The sequence below is a fragment of the Electrona antarctica genome (assembly GCF_951216825.1).
Source record: "Electrona antarctica genome assembly, chromosome: 12".
Taxonomy (NCBI): Eukaryota; Metazoa; Chordata; class Actinopteri; order Myctophiformes; family Myctophidae; genus Electrona; species Electrona antarctica.
The window spans coordinates 26,481,753-26,498,712 of NC_136793.1; the positions used below are offsets into that span (position 1 = coordinate 26,481,753).

At 42.5% G+C, this 16,960-nt stretch overlaps 2 protein-coding genes across 2 annotated transcripts in view; one reads left to right on the forward strand and one right to left on the reverse strand.

Moving 5' to 3' along the window:
* Nucleotides 1-9,815, forward strand: part of pgm5 (phosphoglucomutase 5) — a 35,320-nt gene extending 25,505 nt beyond the window's left edge. The window contains exons 10-11 of the mRNA XM_079517130.1: nucleotides 2,787-2,924; nucleotides 8,984-9,815. Coding sequence (XP_079373256.1) covers nucleotides 2,787-2,924; nucleotides 8,984-9,073 — 228 coding nt within the window. The 3' untranslated portion in view covers nucleotides 9,074-9,815. The remainder of the gene's footprint in view (nucleotides 1-2,786; nucleotides 2,925-8,983) is intronic.
* A 2,058-nt stretch (nucleotides 9,816-11,873) lies between these two features.
* LOC306934361 (transmembrane protein 252-like) lies at nucleotides 11,874-12,921 on the reverse strand (the record flags this gene model as incomplete). The annotated part of the gene is made up of 2 exons (XM_079516930.1): nucleotides 11,874-12,126; nucleotides 12,632-12,921. The coding sequence occupies 2 exons, from the start codon at nucleotides 12,919-12,921 to the stop codon at nucleotides 11,874-11,876; spliced, it is 543 nt and encodes a 180-aa protein (XP_079373056.1).
* Nucleotides 12,922-16,960: the final 4,039 nt, after the last annotated feature.

Here is a 16,960-nt window from a genome sequence, read left to right on the forward strand (position 1 = left end):
CATTTTCATTCAGGCTACGGACATGTAATATGAAAGTGTCTTTTTGACTCCATCTCATCATGATCATACTGCATTCTCACTAGCACCACCAAGCCTGTACCCCCTCCAAAAGCTACAAAGGACCTGTTGAAGTGTTCAACACGCTCCTTGACATCATCAGGCATGGGTCCATGTGTTGGAACGACGAGCGATAGAAATACAAATGAAAATAGTTTTTAGATTCTAGAAAATATAGAAAATAAAGTCTAGCGTTAAAAAGAACTGGGAACTGGCTGGTGACAAGACGAGAATCAATTTCTCTTATACAGGCAGGAATTGTGTGAAGAGAGAAGGGGAGTGGAAACATGATTGATGGACGCTTCAATGCACCATTGGAGCACTGAAAAAAGGAGAAAGATAACTCCCCACTAACAGATGTTTTTGTAGCTTTTGTAGCTCGTCACGCGGTGACAAATGTTCGGCGTTGTATTATTATTATGTTGCTGGCTTTCATTGAAAATGGCCTGTAGCTTTGTTGCTGCTAGTGTGAACTAAGATGAAGGACACAGGTTTATAAGACTCATCACAAATTCATCCATCAGTCCACTGGTTGTCAACGTGTGGTCTGGCGACCCACACAAGTCCTTTAGTTTAGGGGGTTCCAGGATGTCCCCATCAAAATTGATTGATATAGTTAGGAACCAAATGGAATTGGAATCAGAATCAGCTTTATTGTCACATCACAGTTTTACAGGTAAAAAGGTGGGTGAAATTCGTTTTTCTGCGTAGTTCCCAAAAAGAGAGGAGGGGGAAGTTTAAGGGCCCCAGACGGAGATCACCGTCAAGTTCAAGTTCACGGTCAGTTGCCAGAGACGGAGATTGATAAATAGGACGGAGATTAATGATATCAAAACCGGTCGCATCGCTCCACAGCCTAGGAGCGCTTGTTGCCCAATCCTCGGTGTTGCACAACAGTGACACGTCATCGAAAATGTTCCCTGCCTGTTTAGCAGACGAAAACGAAAATCTTAAAACGTTCATAACTCGTGATCTAAATCATCCCGTCTAATTATGAAAAAAGATCCTGTGTTAGACGGCGGGCTAGTCGCGATAGATTTATTCTTACCTCCCGTTGTTGTCGATCGACTCTAGAGTGGTGTGGCTATTGTTAGCTGCTACACAGACATTCACAACAACTTCCGGTCCGCCGGTAAAAGTGGTCCGGGCGCTATAAATGATGGGCACATTTTATTAATGGATTAAATAGGCCCGGGCCCTCAAGGTGTTAAGGAGATCAAGGCAGGAAAATAAATAAAGTTTGAGCACTTTTGTCACAAAAAATACAGGTAACGTTTTTTCTTCTGTGTGGGTCTTAGATATATATACAAGCTTTTGCTACAAACGGACCGTACAACCAAAGGGTCTCTTATCTTATTTACAGGCTTTTGCTACAAACTGTACAGCCGAACGGTCTCTTAGCTATTTCCACAAAAAACATATTTCCACATAATACCTGAGATAAGACATATAAAGGTGCCTGAGCATAGCAGCCGCTGAGTACTGTGTATTTAAGGACATTAGTCAAGGTGCTAGGACATGGATTAAGGTGCAAATAAGTGCATGTCAGCTGCATAGCGGGCTGACATTGGTATAATCCACGAGTGGTGTGAGGTAGAGCAAAAAAAGGAAGAAAAAAGTGAAGTACCTTGTCCCTGGTATTAGTCCATAGGTGGTTCAAGGAAGAGCTAAAGTCCTACTAGTCCCTGGAATAATCGACAGTAGGTTCAGGAAGAGAAAAAAATGGTTTAAGGTCAGCCTAATGTCATTGCCTGTCATCAGGCCTCTGAGCAAGACTCATGCCTTGCTCAGCGTTCTGATGACAGACTCATGCCATGTTTCAGCAATCTGACAGCTGTCGGATGCAAACTGTTCCTCAGCCTGGTGGTGCTGCTCTTGATACTGCGATAGGCTCCCTTGCCCTTCTGCGGGCGTCGTGAGGAGTTGGACTCTTGCAGGTCTGTAACTCTCAGAGTTAAATTAACACTGACAATGTTAGTCCCAGAGATAAAAATAATAATAATAATAATCATGCCAAATGAGGGTCCGTTGCCTAATGCATATGCATATCAAACTGGGGGAACTCATGATTAAAAAGATTGAGAATAACCAAATAAGTCAACCAGCTTTATCTCTGGCAGCCAACCACAGTTGTAGCAATCTGAGAACCCAACGTCAAAAAATAAAGAAAAAGCAGTGCCCTCTTTTCCTTTAATTTGAGTGTGTGATGTGAGTCAACAGTCTGTCTTGAGAGACTACAGTTGTAGTAACTAACCCAAAACATCTAGCTCATATAGGTTATGAGACATGCTAAATGGAGGGTGTTGACATGGTTGAAAATGCCTTTTTTTCACATCTGGGCCAGTGCCCAGAAATGCACACCATTGACATTATGCAAGGTTTGCTAAAAACGTCTAGTGTGAGTTTAAGGTAGCCATCATGCATTTCAAGTAAAGTACTGAATAATACAGAGTTCATGATCACTGGTATGTTTAACCAAGACTTCACTAGGTCTGTGGGGGTGATCAACAACAGGGTCTGTGAAACATACAGTGACAGTGCCATCTAGTGGATGTTTGTAGTTCCTGTATTTGAGGTTGTTACTTATGTATAAATCACAATCTCATTCTTCTTTTGACTGTGTCTGTATGTTGTTTAAAATGGCATCAACAGTCTTCATTAATCATTATACTATTATACTTTATTCTCTAGATGTTTTTAGGTAAAGATTCTTTCTTGTGTACTTCTAGGGTCTAAGGATCGTCTTCACAGAAGCATCCCGTCTGGTGTTTCGGCTAAGTGGGAGTGGAGGAGGTGCTGGGGCCACTATTCGCATCTATGCCGAGAGCTTCGAGAGAGACCCTGAGAGACATAACAGAGAGACACAGGTAGGTGTGTGCATGACATGTGCCCTGGTGAGACATTGTGGTTGGGATCTACAGTGCATATTGTGCTGTAGCTTGTATATCCAAAACTATTGCTTTTCAGGAAAAGGAAAAAAGAACCAATGTATACAATGTAGTTATTATTTAGTCACAAAAACTCTTGTTAATACTGTTTAACCGGCCCAGGCGGTGGCGTAACCGTCTGGGCACCCGACTGGTAATAAAAATATCTTCTATCTATACTGTTTAATAGTTAAATATTTATAAAACTCACAGACAGACAACCCAACATCCCTAACTTTAAAAAAAAAAAAAATGAAAATAGCAGACCAGATCACTATCCTGCTTTCCTACTTCCTACTATCCTACTACTGTCCAGAGATATTAGGCTCCTAGTACTATCCTACTACATCCTTTCTTTTTGCCAACGGCTGATTCGGTCTGGCTTATTAGCCAGGCTAACTACATCCTACTACTGTCCAAAGATATTAGGCTCCTAGTACTATCCTACTACATCCTACTACTGTCCAAAGATATTAGGCTCCTAGTACTATCCTACTATAATTCTAGGAAACCTGTCTATCTTTCTATCTGTTCTCAACAGTTTTTCTTCTCAGTTGGTTGACAAATAGATCATCTGAAATTGCTCATGGGCGTTGGCCATTGGGCATATGCAGGGTGATGAAGCCGATTCTTCACTTTTCCCAAACATAAGCTGTTAGCATTTCTGTGAACTCTGCTGTGGGTGGACATGGGTGGAATGACTCATGGGAGCAGTCAGTGTCAGGGTTAATTGATTGGCAGGTGTTTCCAATTGTCAAATAGCTGTTTATAGTAACATTTGTGTATCTGGGCTCAGAGCTATACAAGTGTGCACACATAACATTAGAGAGAACGCCAGCAGAGAGAGAGAGAACTGCCTCAATGCCATGGTGCAAAGTTACAAGCAACTTTGATTTAAATACATAACAAGCAGCGCACACACACAGCAAGGCTGGGCTGTAGCCTGCAATATATAGACTTGTGTTTTTGAAAATGTGTTTTTGTTCAATATTAAAACATAGAAGCTTTAATTACAAAACGCTATCAGTAACAACCCACAGCAGGACTCAGCATAGTGCACACTGCACACTACAGTGACATAACAACCAACTGGCAGACAGGGGCTTTTTGAGTGGTGCAGCCACTCCAAGAAACAGCAATGTGTGTCCCTTTGTACGTTTGTATGTATTGTATGTATGTATGTGTGTGTGTGTGTGTGTGTGTGTGTGTGTGTGTGTGTGTGTGTGTGTGTGTGTGTGTGTGTGTGTGTGTGTATGTATGTATGTATGTATGTATGTATGTATGTATGTACAAAGTGGTGCTGTTGAGCTTCACACTGTGCACAGCTCTATGATGGGAAGCTGAGTTTTTAGCAGCCATTACGTGATTTTGGGTGTGACAGTAGGCCTACAGTACAGTGACAGTACAGGTAGAGAGACCCCCTGGGATCCCCCACACGATAACTGTCATGACCCCCCGGGGCCGCCCACATGGAGTTGCACCACTCAGTTCACACGGGTGTGATTTTTACAGTTATGTGGCCATATGATACTCATGCATGTTTCTCCATAGTGGGTTGGTATGTTGATCTGAAAATAATTGATGATAATTTTTAACTTCTCCCAAATGTAAACTGTTTATTAGCATCTGTCATTATGGGCGTTGTAGTGCCATTTGTGGCCCCAAGAATCAGAATTATTGTCACATCACAGTTTTACAGGTAAAAGAAGTTTGTGCGTAATTCCCATTGTGTAATTTTTTCCAAGAAAAACAAAGAAAGGGAAGAAGAGAGGGGGGGGGGGTATCAAGGCAGGAAAAGAAAGACAGTTGAGAGTTTTACTTTTTACCCAAAAAGTACAGGTACAGTAAAGGGTTTTCTTCCGTGTGGGTCTTAGCTATTTACAAGCTATTTATTTGCTACAAACGGTACAACCAAAAGTTATCTTAGCTTATGTACAAGCTTTGCTACAAACTGTACAATCAAAGGGTCTCTTAGCTTTTTCCACACAAAAAAGCACAGCAGCCGCTGTATACTGTGCATTATACACATTATTCAAGGTGCTAGGACATGGATTAAGGTGTGTGTCAGCCACATAGAGGACTGACATTGACATTGGTATGATCCGCATGTGGAAGGAAGAAAGAGTCAAGTACCTGCATGTCCATGGTATAGCCTACTGTAGTCCACTGGTGGTCCAAGAGTCAAGTACCATGTCCATGGTATAGCCTACTGTAGTCCACTGGTGGTCCAAGAGTCAAGTACCATGTCCATGGTATAGCCTACTGTAGTCCACTGGTGGTCCATGGTATAGCCTACTGTAGTCCACTGGTGGTCCAAGAAGAGTCAAGTACCATGTCCATGGTATAGCCTACTGTAGTCCACTGGTGGTCCATGGTATAGCCTACTGTAGTCCACTGGTGGTCCAAGGAAGAGCTAAAGCTAAAGTCTCAAGTATGCACATTGTGTTTGGGTGCGCACATCCCTGAGTATATGGACTATTGCTGAAATGCCGTTTACATTAAGGGTCAATTTGTACACTCTGGAACACATTTGTTATCTATAGCCTATTGTTATGGTCCATGGTGCTATGGTCCACTATGTAACAGTGTGTTTTGTTTGCTCACCAATGGAATTTCACCCACGTATTTTATACCTGTAAACCTGTGATGTGACAATAAAGCTGATTCCAATTTTTATTTTTTTATTTTTTTCGTCTTTAATTCTTTTTGCCCTATAGACTTTGGACTGGAGCACCAGTTCCCTATGTTGTTATTTATTTATAGACAGCTATGTGTGTCCTTGGCTGTGTCTCTGAGTCCCTGGGTCCCTGTGTCTGAGCACGGAAATGGCATATTGTCACCACCAAGTGTCACTGTTGCGCAGCCTAACACACCACCAAGTCTCACTGTTGTGCAGCCTAACACACACACACACACACACACACACACACACACAGGCCAGGGAGGAGAGCTTGTACAGTACAGTACAGTACAGTACAGTACAGTACAGTACAGTACAGTACAGTACAGCATAAGTACAGTTCAGCACCACTCACTTCAGACGGCTCTGAGTTTTGTTTGACATTTGGGATAGGTGATGAACTTTAACCATACTCATGGGCTTGCAATTAAAGATCCGGTTCTCATGTCAAGATTTATTTAAATAAACCAACAAGTGTGTGGATGAGTATGTTTGTCTGGGATTGTAAGATATTGATTGATTGATTGAAAATTGTATTAACAGTTTGCAGAATTACAGTACATTTCAAGCACAAACTCAATACAAAGGCTGTTAACTGTGAGTGGACGACCCAATTAAGCATTACACTTGTTTACAACAGGGTCCACCATGTTCAATTCATCAAAACATTTAGAGACGTACAAATAGACACTTCTATATAGACAAAGAACAGTACAGGAATTCATCATAATAGAGGTAAAAAGGGAAAAGAAACATATACAGTGAGGGGAAAAGGGGGGGGGGGGCGGTGGGGGGGATTCAGATTTTACGGGGGCCAGTTTCGAATTGCAGCCATCCGTAGGTGCCCTTTGAGAGCGGTTTTGAAGGAGTCAAGGGATTCGCATGTCTTAATGACTGTTGGTAGGGCGTTCCACATTTTGGTGGCATAGGAGCGAAAAGAATTTAGTCCCTTGTTTGTGCCGAATCTGGGTTGAACATGATTCGTTGCACTCCCTCTGGTGTTGTGGGTGTGGACTTCGTTAACATTAAGGAAGTATCTACACAGGTACATGGGTATCTTGGTGGAGTATCGAATCTTGTGGACCAGACCCATTGCAAGATGCTGTACTCTGTCGCCGACCCTAAGCCATGCCAGTCTGTCAAAGTGGGCAGGGGTGAGGTGGGTTCGGGGGGTGAGGCCAAGTAGGAGCCTGACCAGTTTGTTTTGGGAGGTCTGGAGCCTAGTTTTAAGGGCCTTTGAGGTGCTGTGGTACCAGGAGGTGCATGCATAGTCAAAGAAGCCTTGTACAAGGGCTCCTGTTAGATACAGTATGACTTGAAGTGAAGTGCTGGATGACTTGCTCCGGTAGTTGAACTAACAGTGTAAATCTGTAGTTGTTTAGACTGTGCCATATTATATTGTTCTCTAAATTGCTTCTTGGTGTGTGTTATACTGTATTGATCGTTTCTATGGTTGGACACAAGTATTATCTTTATCATTTTCAATACATCTCCGTGGGTGTGACTTTATGTTGTTTTTCACAGATTCCCACAGCTGTTAAAACAGTTCATGTCAAATAATTCTTACTTTATTCTCTGTTAATATTGAAGCTTTCTGAAACCCTACTATTCACCTAACTGTTTCATTCGTGATGTCCATGTCTGTTATCTTACTGAACCCAAACCTTGACCAATCTATCATCAATTGATCATAAATTTCATTCGTAATCACTCCAGTCTGTACATCAATGAATGATTAGACAACATAGTGACGGTTATTAGACTAGACTTTGGCGTCCTTTGTGGCGCAGGGTAAAGTTCCTGATCACCACTGTGGAGACAGGGTTTTGATTCCTCTGCAGTGCCAGGCGTTCCAATGAACACATTTGGCTGGGTCCGCGGGAGTGTAGCTGTCTGTCTGTCTGTCTGTTGCATCACTGAAAGGAATTCACCTGACAATAAAAACTGCTGGGTCATTTATATTGCTCACTGCCTGACAAGGAATGACAGTAAAAGATGATACGCACTAAGCAAACTCAGCACTGAATGTCAATATAAGTGTTGTTGTTATGAATGTTGTTGAAGCCGTGCAGTCGATAAATAATAAACACTGTAAGCAGAGTTCTGTGTGGGACAAAAATGTCGTTTTTATTTTTAATATGCTTTTGCAACACCAAGATCCAGATCATCCTGGCACCAATGATGACTAAGCATGGTCTGTTTCCTAATGGCTATTTTTTTTTTAATGTTTTTATTTTTTTACAGTTTAGTGAAGTAGGTTAGTGTTTTTGGTATACTGTACTGATATCATTAATGAATAGTTGGTTTTGTGCACTCTTATGTACCTGTACACAAGATATAGAATAAAGTGCAACCTTGATGTTGATAAAGTGGACTAATGTCATTGGATAAGTGAGTTTCCAATTGACGTTGACCTTGTTTTGATCAGGCGTGGAGTAATACAAGTCTACTCTCATTTGGTTATGTTCTTATTGTGTACAATGGACATGCTCAGTCTCTCATGATGATGTGCATAGTACTACTGTGTACTGCATGCTAACTTTGCTTGGCATCTCATTAGGCCTTTAGGTGGAAATTTGCACACACAAAAAAACATGTTTTGTGAGCTTCTATATCTGCTATTTGTTGGACAATAAAGTATATAGGGCTTAAGTGGTTAAATGTGTTTGGAGTTTGAGCCCATCAAGCAAGCCTCATTATTCAAGTGTAAAACTGTCTAAAACATTTTTATGATGAGGTTAACAGAGGTTAGCTGTCTATGAGAGACACACACATGGACAGACAGGATGCAAAACATAGTCTCTGTCACACCTTCGGCCTGGCGGAGACAAAAAATAACTATGAAAGTTATTTTGCAGCCATTTTTTAAGAGCTGTTTTAAAAGTGGTTAGAGTGGCACTTGTTTCCTTAGGAAAATCATTCCATTGCACTGCTGCACTGTACGTTTCTTACTATTCTTACCTATGACGTTATCACCCACCATTTTTAAGTAGTCAAACAAATACTTTGGAACCATTTTTGTTACTATTTTGATTCTCTTCTCCATTATTTTCCTTCTTTTGTTCTTTCCTTTTGTTGTTGTCGTCTGTTATATTTTAACAAGCTTACTATGAGCTTTATCACACCATGGGGTGAGTGGGAGGCTGGTTGAGGGATGAAAACTGCATAGTTGTCCTGTAAATGTATTGCAAAGTGTGAATTTTCTGACTTCTGCATCCTTAATGATACATGAATAATTCATTAATTTACTGCTGTTGAACAGTTGTCGTTCCACCTACAGAGATAGACCTTCATGTATTATTTGTGTTTCTTAATGCAGGTAGTGCTGGGACCCCTCATTGCTATCGCTCTGAAGATCTCAGGCATCCATGAGAGGACAGGCCGCCGTGGCCCCAACGTCATCACCTAAGAAAACAGCTAACTATAAATTATGCAAACATGCTGGCACAAATACATACATGCATGCATTCACCCAGTTACACACATGCACACACACACACGTGCACAATGAATGCATTGCACACATATACAAACAACACACACAACAATCAATTTACCTGTAATGCTCTGCCATATTTTACTTCTTCTCACATTTCTGCCTTTCCTAATTTCCTGAAATACTGCAAACGGTATTGTCTCTACTGTTATATCCAAAGAAGCAAGCGTTGAAACTAAAAATGAAATGAATGAATGTAAAATATGGTGATTTGCATATACTTTTGCTATGAATCAATTATGCCAAAATGTTTTGTGAACTTAGCAAATATCTATGAACATGCCTTTTATTTTTGTGCCTTATATTTGTCTGAAGGAATGTATGGAGTCATCCACTAGTTTTTTATATTCAGTTTATGCAGCGCTCACCTTTCACTCATAAACCACAATGCTTTTCCTTTTTTTCATACAGTATTCAAACCCTGTAACAAAGCTGACATTGCCTCTCAACTATCATAAAAAAGGAATTTAAAAAACAATTCTGTGATGTCTGATACCGAGTAAAAATTGTGTATATCTTAGACTGTTATGGGTTAAGCCTTAAGACGTTGCACTTGCCTGTATTTTACTACACAGTAAAACCCTGAGTGTTAAACCACACCAGTTGTAATTCCTTGGGACTAAACCGTTTTAAGGTCAACCACACCAATGCAACTCCTGGCAACTCATTGAGTTGCATTAATTGGTGTGGTTGACCTTAAAACGGTTTTGTCCCAAGGAGTTGCAACTGGTGTGGTTTGGGCTTTAGAGTTACATTTTGAATTGAACTCTTGGAGTTAAATTAACCCTTACAAATCTAATGTCACACGTAAGGGTCCATTTTCACACTGTAGTGTGTGTACTACTAACATGTGAAGTCCACATTACCTGATCAATAAGCCACAGGCTACACTTCTGGAATGGTGAAGAAAACTCTACTTCAAGAGTGGAAATACCACATAGACCTTTTGTTTCCTTATTCTGTTTGTGGGGAAGCAATATAACAATATTTAAATTGTTTATTTTTTAATCCAAATAAAAACCTTTGCGTGTAATCCTCTCTCAGACTTTAGTGACTACGGTCTAATTTAACCACTTTAACACTAGCGTCCCAATGCAGAAAAGTTAGTAAGTAAGCTCAGACGTATAGTCTGGTGAGACGTAGGAGGACCCTAGGCAGGAAGCAAACCACAAACAGAGGCAATCCCCCAAGAACACACAAGGCAGAGAGAGCCTCCTGTTGGCTCTGGCATAAGAGAAAGGACAATAGCTGGAAGCCTGGATGAGAGGGGCAGTGCTTTTGCCAATTACTGCTGCTGACCCTGCAGGGTCGAAACACTGAAGGTTGGGGACCACCTGATGACCTCTCTTCCAAGCCAAGGCTAGCCCGACCGGGTCATACCAAAGTCTCATACCCAGTCTCAGGGCGGACACTAACCACAAGGCCACTGAACTGGTTAGAATAGGGACATACTGTATGTCATAATAGTTGACATATAAAATAATGTATTAATTATGTCATAATAGGTGAACATCCAGACAAAATAGCAGATTTAGATTTAGTAGATCATAACATTGTGTGTGTAGAAGGGAAAAAAGGCCTGGGTCAAGGATAGACCTCTAGAAGTGGTACTCTATGACAAGTGAAGAGACTCAGTGCAGAGATTCAATGCAACATTTGTTTATGGACAAAAGATTATCAGCCTTTGATCTGCTGTGCACAGCACCTGCTTGTGATCTAAGTGTGACCGTATGTGTTAAAGTTGTTTGTGTGGAGATAAGATACAGAGTTGATCTTTATGCAGTGTCACTCACACAGAGAACAGGAACTCGTAAACTCTCTGATTGCAGTCATTAAGTGCTGACGATTTGCCAGGATATCCGTAAGGATATGATAATTTAGTCAGACAGACAGTATGTTTAAGCTATTACAGGTTATTGAACCCACTCATCTAGTTGCAACAGGAATGACATAGTTTATTGCACACAATGGTATTAGATACTCTGTGTTGTCCAAACATAATTTGGATATAGACTACAGTGCAGGTCAAGTAAGACTGAACATGCTTTTTTCAATCCAAGCATATAGGATTCATTGATCTAAGACAACATTGCTGTATTGCATACATTTAAAACCATTTCAGCTGAGGAACCCAAGGACAATACAACATCCCTTCAGAAGCCTGCAACTGACAGTGTTTTGAGAACAAAAGTCATGTCAGAAGACAGTTCTGGGCCCATTGACAGTACAGTAGGTTAAGATGAAGACAGTTCTGGGCCCATTGACAGTGCAATACAGTAGGTTAAGATGTGCTCGCTGTCTCTTCTGGTCATGGCCTGGGTTCCATCAGATCTCCAATGTGTGCCTGTCAGACTTTTTATCCTCTGTTTCAATACAGAACGAATACCAAGTAACACAGTGAGTTATCAAGTCAACTGAATGCAGTGTTTCTAGGTTCCGTAACTGGCCACTGGTTCATAGCACAGACATGAGGTCAACGTTCCTGTTGGCCATCATTTGTCCATGGCATCCATGACACCTCATGTTTGGAATTTTCCAGAAGTCCTAGTCAGTCATATCTACGTAGGCTCCGTGATCCAATCCAACCCTCCCTAATCTGTCCAAACAGACACTACTTCCTTCAATGTCTGGGTGAGTTGTCATACACTTGTGATGCTCGCCGAAAAATGTGTTATTTTCGGCAAGCGACCCATATCGTACAATGAAATATTCATTAGGCTACGGCTTCCCGCTGCTCCTCTGCACCTGCAGCCAGGCGTCCCTGGAGGCTAGTCTGTGTCTGTACGTAAGGAGGAGGCTGCTCCCAGCTCCACGCGCAGTCAGGGATCTCACAGTCATGCTGCGTGTACAGAGGAGGGGCTGGGCCCATCGTCAGGCTTTCCTCATCGACCACCACCATGGAGTCAGTAGCTGTGTCATCGTGGCTCCCCTGGGACTCTTCATAAGATGGAGGGAATGAGCTAGGTCTGGAAACAGGGGAACGATAATGTATTGTAATTGCTGTCGAGCATGAACATTGTACAGTGCAACTGCCTCGGTGTAAAACGTGTACATCTGTGGTGGATAGGCATGCAATATTTTCACCTGCCTTTCTTTTGAAAGAAATAGCAAGGAATTTAACTGAATTATTTAATTGTCATTGCACGTGCCATGAAATTAGGCTACTATTTGCAACCATGCCAATGCACACAAAACAAATACATAAGAATAATATTATAGGCTTATGATGCATGCCTCATCTCATACACTTCAATACTGATCACACTGCTCAACCTCAACCTTGATCTAACCCTTCACTCCTTATATTTCGGTTTACTTTTATATATTTACTTTTTTTATATATATACTGTATCTTATCTTATTCATACATTCATTTCACTTATCTTGTTGTATATAATTTGTTCCTGTGTATGAGAACCATGCATCAAGTCAAATTCTTTGTATTGAATTCTGATGGCCAGCCAGCCTTACCTGTCGATCGTGTAGATGTGGACCTGTCGGTGGTGTGGAGTGGTGCAGCCTCTGCCTCCCCTCTGGTTAATCTTGATCTTCATGCCGTGGCAGACGGCCCAGGACACTCCAGTGAGCATGGCCAGAAAACCGCAGGCGATCAAGACATAGGCCAGGATGACCCTTATGGCGTAGTGGTATTGGTTGATCTGCAAGGACATCAGGTATGCCCCCGCACAGCTCAGGAGAAACCCCACCACTGGCAACACAGCACAGGCCAGGGAGCACAGCTGCTTTCTCACATTCATCATCATCATCATCAATGCTTTTTGGAGTCTCCGACTCCTTTTGTTCTTTTTCCTCTGCTTTCCCGCCTTCTTCTGAGGGTATCTCTGTGTCTTCACTCTTTCTTGGTCAGATACAACGTTTGCTAACTTTGAAAAACTCACTTTGAAGTTTGAAGATATATAGGTTACAGTAGGTAGGAATATGCATGAGGTTGCTGGGGTTGCTGGAAGCGTTTTGTTATGCTGATCTCTAGCTGTGCCTAGAATTCAAATGCTGATCAACACAGGATGAAAACTAAACGGTAGAAACGTCAACACCAAGATCAGCTGCAAATGAGAGCATGTGAGCGGGTGCTTTATGCCATGCAGCACACTGACGGGGGAGGAGGAGTGGTGTCATGCTCCCGCCTGCTTGGTTGTCTATTAACCCATTCAACCCCTACTATTTTGGCGTGTTTATTATGGTCTCTCTCTGAGTTTGCAGTGAGTGGGCCATTCCTTCTCTCTGTGATCATTCTGTGTGTGTGTGTGTGTGTGTGTGTGTGTGTGTGTGTGTGTGTGCACGTGCGCATGCAAACATAATTGTACAGTAATAAAGTTAGCAAGAATGAGAGATATCTAACTAATACTTTTAGTAGTGAGGACGGAGAATTGAGGATGGAAATTGGAACGAAATTGGAATGGAAATTGGCGCTGTGATTGGACATTGTGATTGGTTAGAAGGTGTGCCATTCTGCACTGTCATTGGCTGAGCATAACGAGTGTGCCACGGCGATACCCATTATATATAAGTGGCAGATAGAGGGGGGGAGAGAGAAGAAAGAGGTAGGGATTGGGTATGTCATATCCCCGAACTGGTATGGATATAGATATAATTGGAGAGAGTGAGTGAGTGAGTGAGTGAGTGAGTGAGTGCGATTTATGATGTATTACACACACACACACACAGTACAGTATGTATGTACTGTATATCGTGCTAACAAATTCTTTATCACTTATATTTTATACACATTGTGCATTTACAGTGCATTCATTTCCTGAATATTGTTCAATTTCCCCGCCAGTCAGAAACAAAGACTGTAAAGGGGATCAGAAATTCATAAATCAAGCCCCCTGCCCCACAGGTGATGGACGATGAGCTGCTCCTTGTGTGATAGTATGAGTGTGTCTCTCCTCCTCACACCCTCGGCCTCACCTCTATCTGGGAATGCAACACAATTATCAATGCTTGTATTGGCACTGAGTGAACCCTTTATGAACCCTTTTAGTCTTATCAGAGTCCTGTTAATCTTCTGGACTCAGGCTGTGTAGACACTCAGGTGTAGACAGTCAGGTAATTCAACACACACGCACACACACACACACACACACACACACACACACACACACACACACACACACACACACACACACACACACACACACACCTCTCTTTCACTGATGTCAGATATACGGCATCTTAATAGGGAAGTATGATCAAATAATGAGTGTTAATGGCAGGACAATAAATGTTGTAAATATAGTTGGAGATCCATGCCCCACCTGGCTATGCAATACCCGTTGTACCCGTGTCAGTGTCTGTATCAGGTATGCCCAAATATGGAGTGTTATGTTGTCAGAACAGGGTAGCTCCAAATATGGAGCCTGGGTAGGGGCCCTGTCCAGAGCCCGGGCAGAGGCCTTTTGTGGCTGTTCTGGACAACCGTGGGTCAGACGGGCACTCTCTGTGGGGGTGTGGAACGTGTGTTTGAATTTGAAGTTGGTGGGGCGAACGGTTCTCGAGTTACGTGGATTACAGACACACATACATATGGAGTTCTATGTCAGGCATGCCCAGATATGGAGTGTTGTGATGTCAGAAGAGGCCAGCTCCATATATGGAGCCTGGGCAGGGCCCTGTCCAGAGCCCGGGCAGAGGCCTTTTGTGTCGGTTCCGGACAACCTGGTGTCGACCGACTCGACACCAGGCACTGCACTCCCTGTGGGGGTGTGGAACGCGTGTGTCGAATTTGAAGTCGGTGGGGCGAACGGTTCTCGAGTTACGTGCATTACACACATACCGAAAGACAGACAGACGGACAGACATTCCATCCTTACCAATGTCATATTTACCGTACAGTCTTCATTTTGAGGGCCTATGCCCAGCTTTGTGTGTTTGTGTGAATAATAGCGATGATTTCATTGGCTGATCACCCCATAGCGATGATTTGATTGGTTGAGCAAATACTGTATATGAGCAAAGTACGTATTGAGGAAAAAAGTGAGGACAGAAAAGTGAAGACGGAAAAGTGAGGACGCATATTGTGGCCAGAATGAGATGATGTATGATGATATATGATGATAAGAGCGCCCCTCACTTCACACAGGTGTGATTTTTATGATACTATATTCACGATCAAGGACCGCACCACCAAATTATGAAGTTTAACAACATTTATTAACGAAAGGAAGAATGCATGAAACTATTAACACACGCTAGGCTTCAGGGATTTGCTGTGGCTCCCGGGCACAACGAACCCCCCTTAGGGACCTGTAAAAAAGGAGACGTTAGAGAAGGAGTAGGATGAGAATTAGGGTGGGGGGAGGGGTGATGAAAGTGAGAACAGAGAGAGAACCGTGGGTTGGACGGGGCCTTTATATACGGGTGGAGGTGACCCGATTGGAGGTGGCTTGATAGGAGGTGGAGGTAGCTGGATTGGAGGTGTGGTCCTGCTCCTGAACTTCAGCTATTGATGATACTAGACCTGTACATGCCCGTCGCAGTCGGCCTACTTGGGAGTTAGAGTGCAGAGTGTGTGTGAAAGGTGGAGTGTGTAAGTAAAGAAGATGTTAGAACAGGGCCAGGCCCTTTTCTGGCCATAATAGACCACTGAAATAATAACGAACCATAATACATGCAAACCAACCTTTAATTGTTGTTAACAGTTTTGTCAAACGGAAGTCCTCAATTTTAGACGTGTGTTGCTTTGTCGGCTATGTAACGATGGATTGTTGTCAGCCTGGATTCATTTGACACAGCACATAGCTGGAGATCTCTGGCTGTGTGCGTGTGTGTGAAGAGTGCAACCTGGCTGTGAGAAGTGGGCAAACTGACTGTGGAAAGTGTACTTGGCAATCAATTCGGCCCACTGGCAGAGCCTAATTGTTTGAGCCTCAATTCGCTACTGGAAATTGCACAGGTGAAAGGCGTTGGCCTCATTAGGCCCACTGGCAGAGCCTGACCAGAGCCTTTTGTGGTGGTTCTGGACAACCGTGGGTCCGACCGACTCGATACCGGGCACTGCACTCCCTGCGGGGGTGTGGAACGTGTGTGTCGAATTTGAAGTCGGTGGGGCAAACGGTTCTCGAGTTACGTGCATTACACACACGCACGCATACACGCAGACAGAGACGTGGCGCATTTATAGTAGGATGCACAAGGCTGCCATCTTGCCAGCAAGGTGCTACCTAGGTGCAACTTCCCATAGACAGCCCATTCATCCAAACAGAACAGTCTAATTATCTAATTGTATTAAATAAAGTCAAACTCACCAACATTGCAGCTGTACGGAAAGTTTGAATTGTACATGTTATGAGCTACTCCCTGTCAAGAAATTCCTTGCAGATGATTTTTTTCTAAGTGCTGGAGTTTGGAAGTGCTCGTTGACTATCACTCAACAGCCCATCATGTGTACCACCTGTTTAGAATTTGCATAATGCAGGAGGCAGCAGGAGGTTGCTTTACTGATAACGAGTGCTTCCAAACTCTGACACTTAAATAATCATCTGCAAGGAATTTTTTGACAGGAAGTAGCTCATAACATGTCTACGGTGGATTTTTATGAAACAAATTCAAGCTTTTTTTAAGGACTTCACAACACACGTCTGTAAATATGTGTACAGTGTCATGGTATGTATGCATATACATTGAAAAAAAGAAAACATTGTGATACAGATTCTTAAAGTATACTACGTTAGTTATGGTTTTACTTTAGTTTTGTTCCTTTATTTTGAAGTGACGTTCTAGTGTTTCCTGTCCTCCCTATTAGATATATCCTGTCTTGACTCACCCATCCTGTGTATT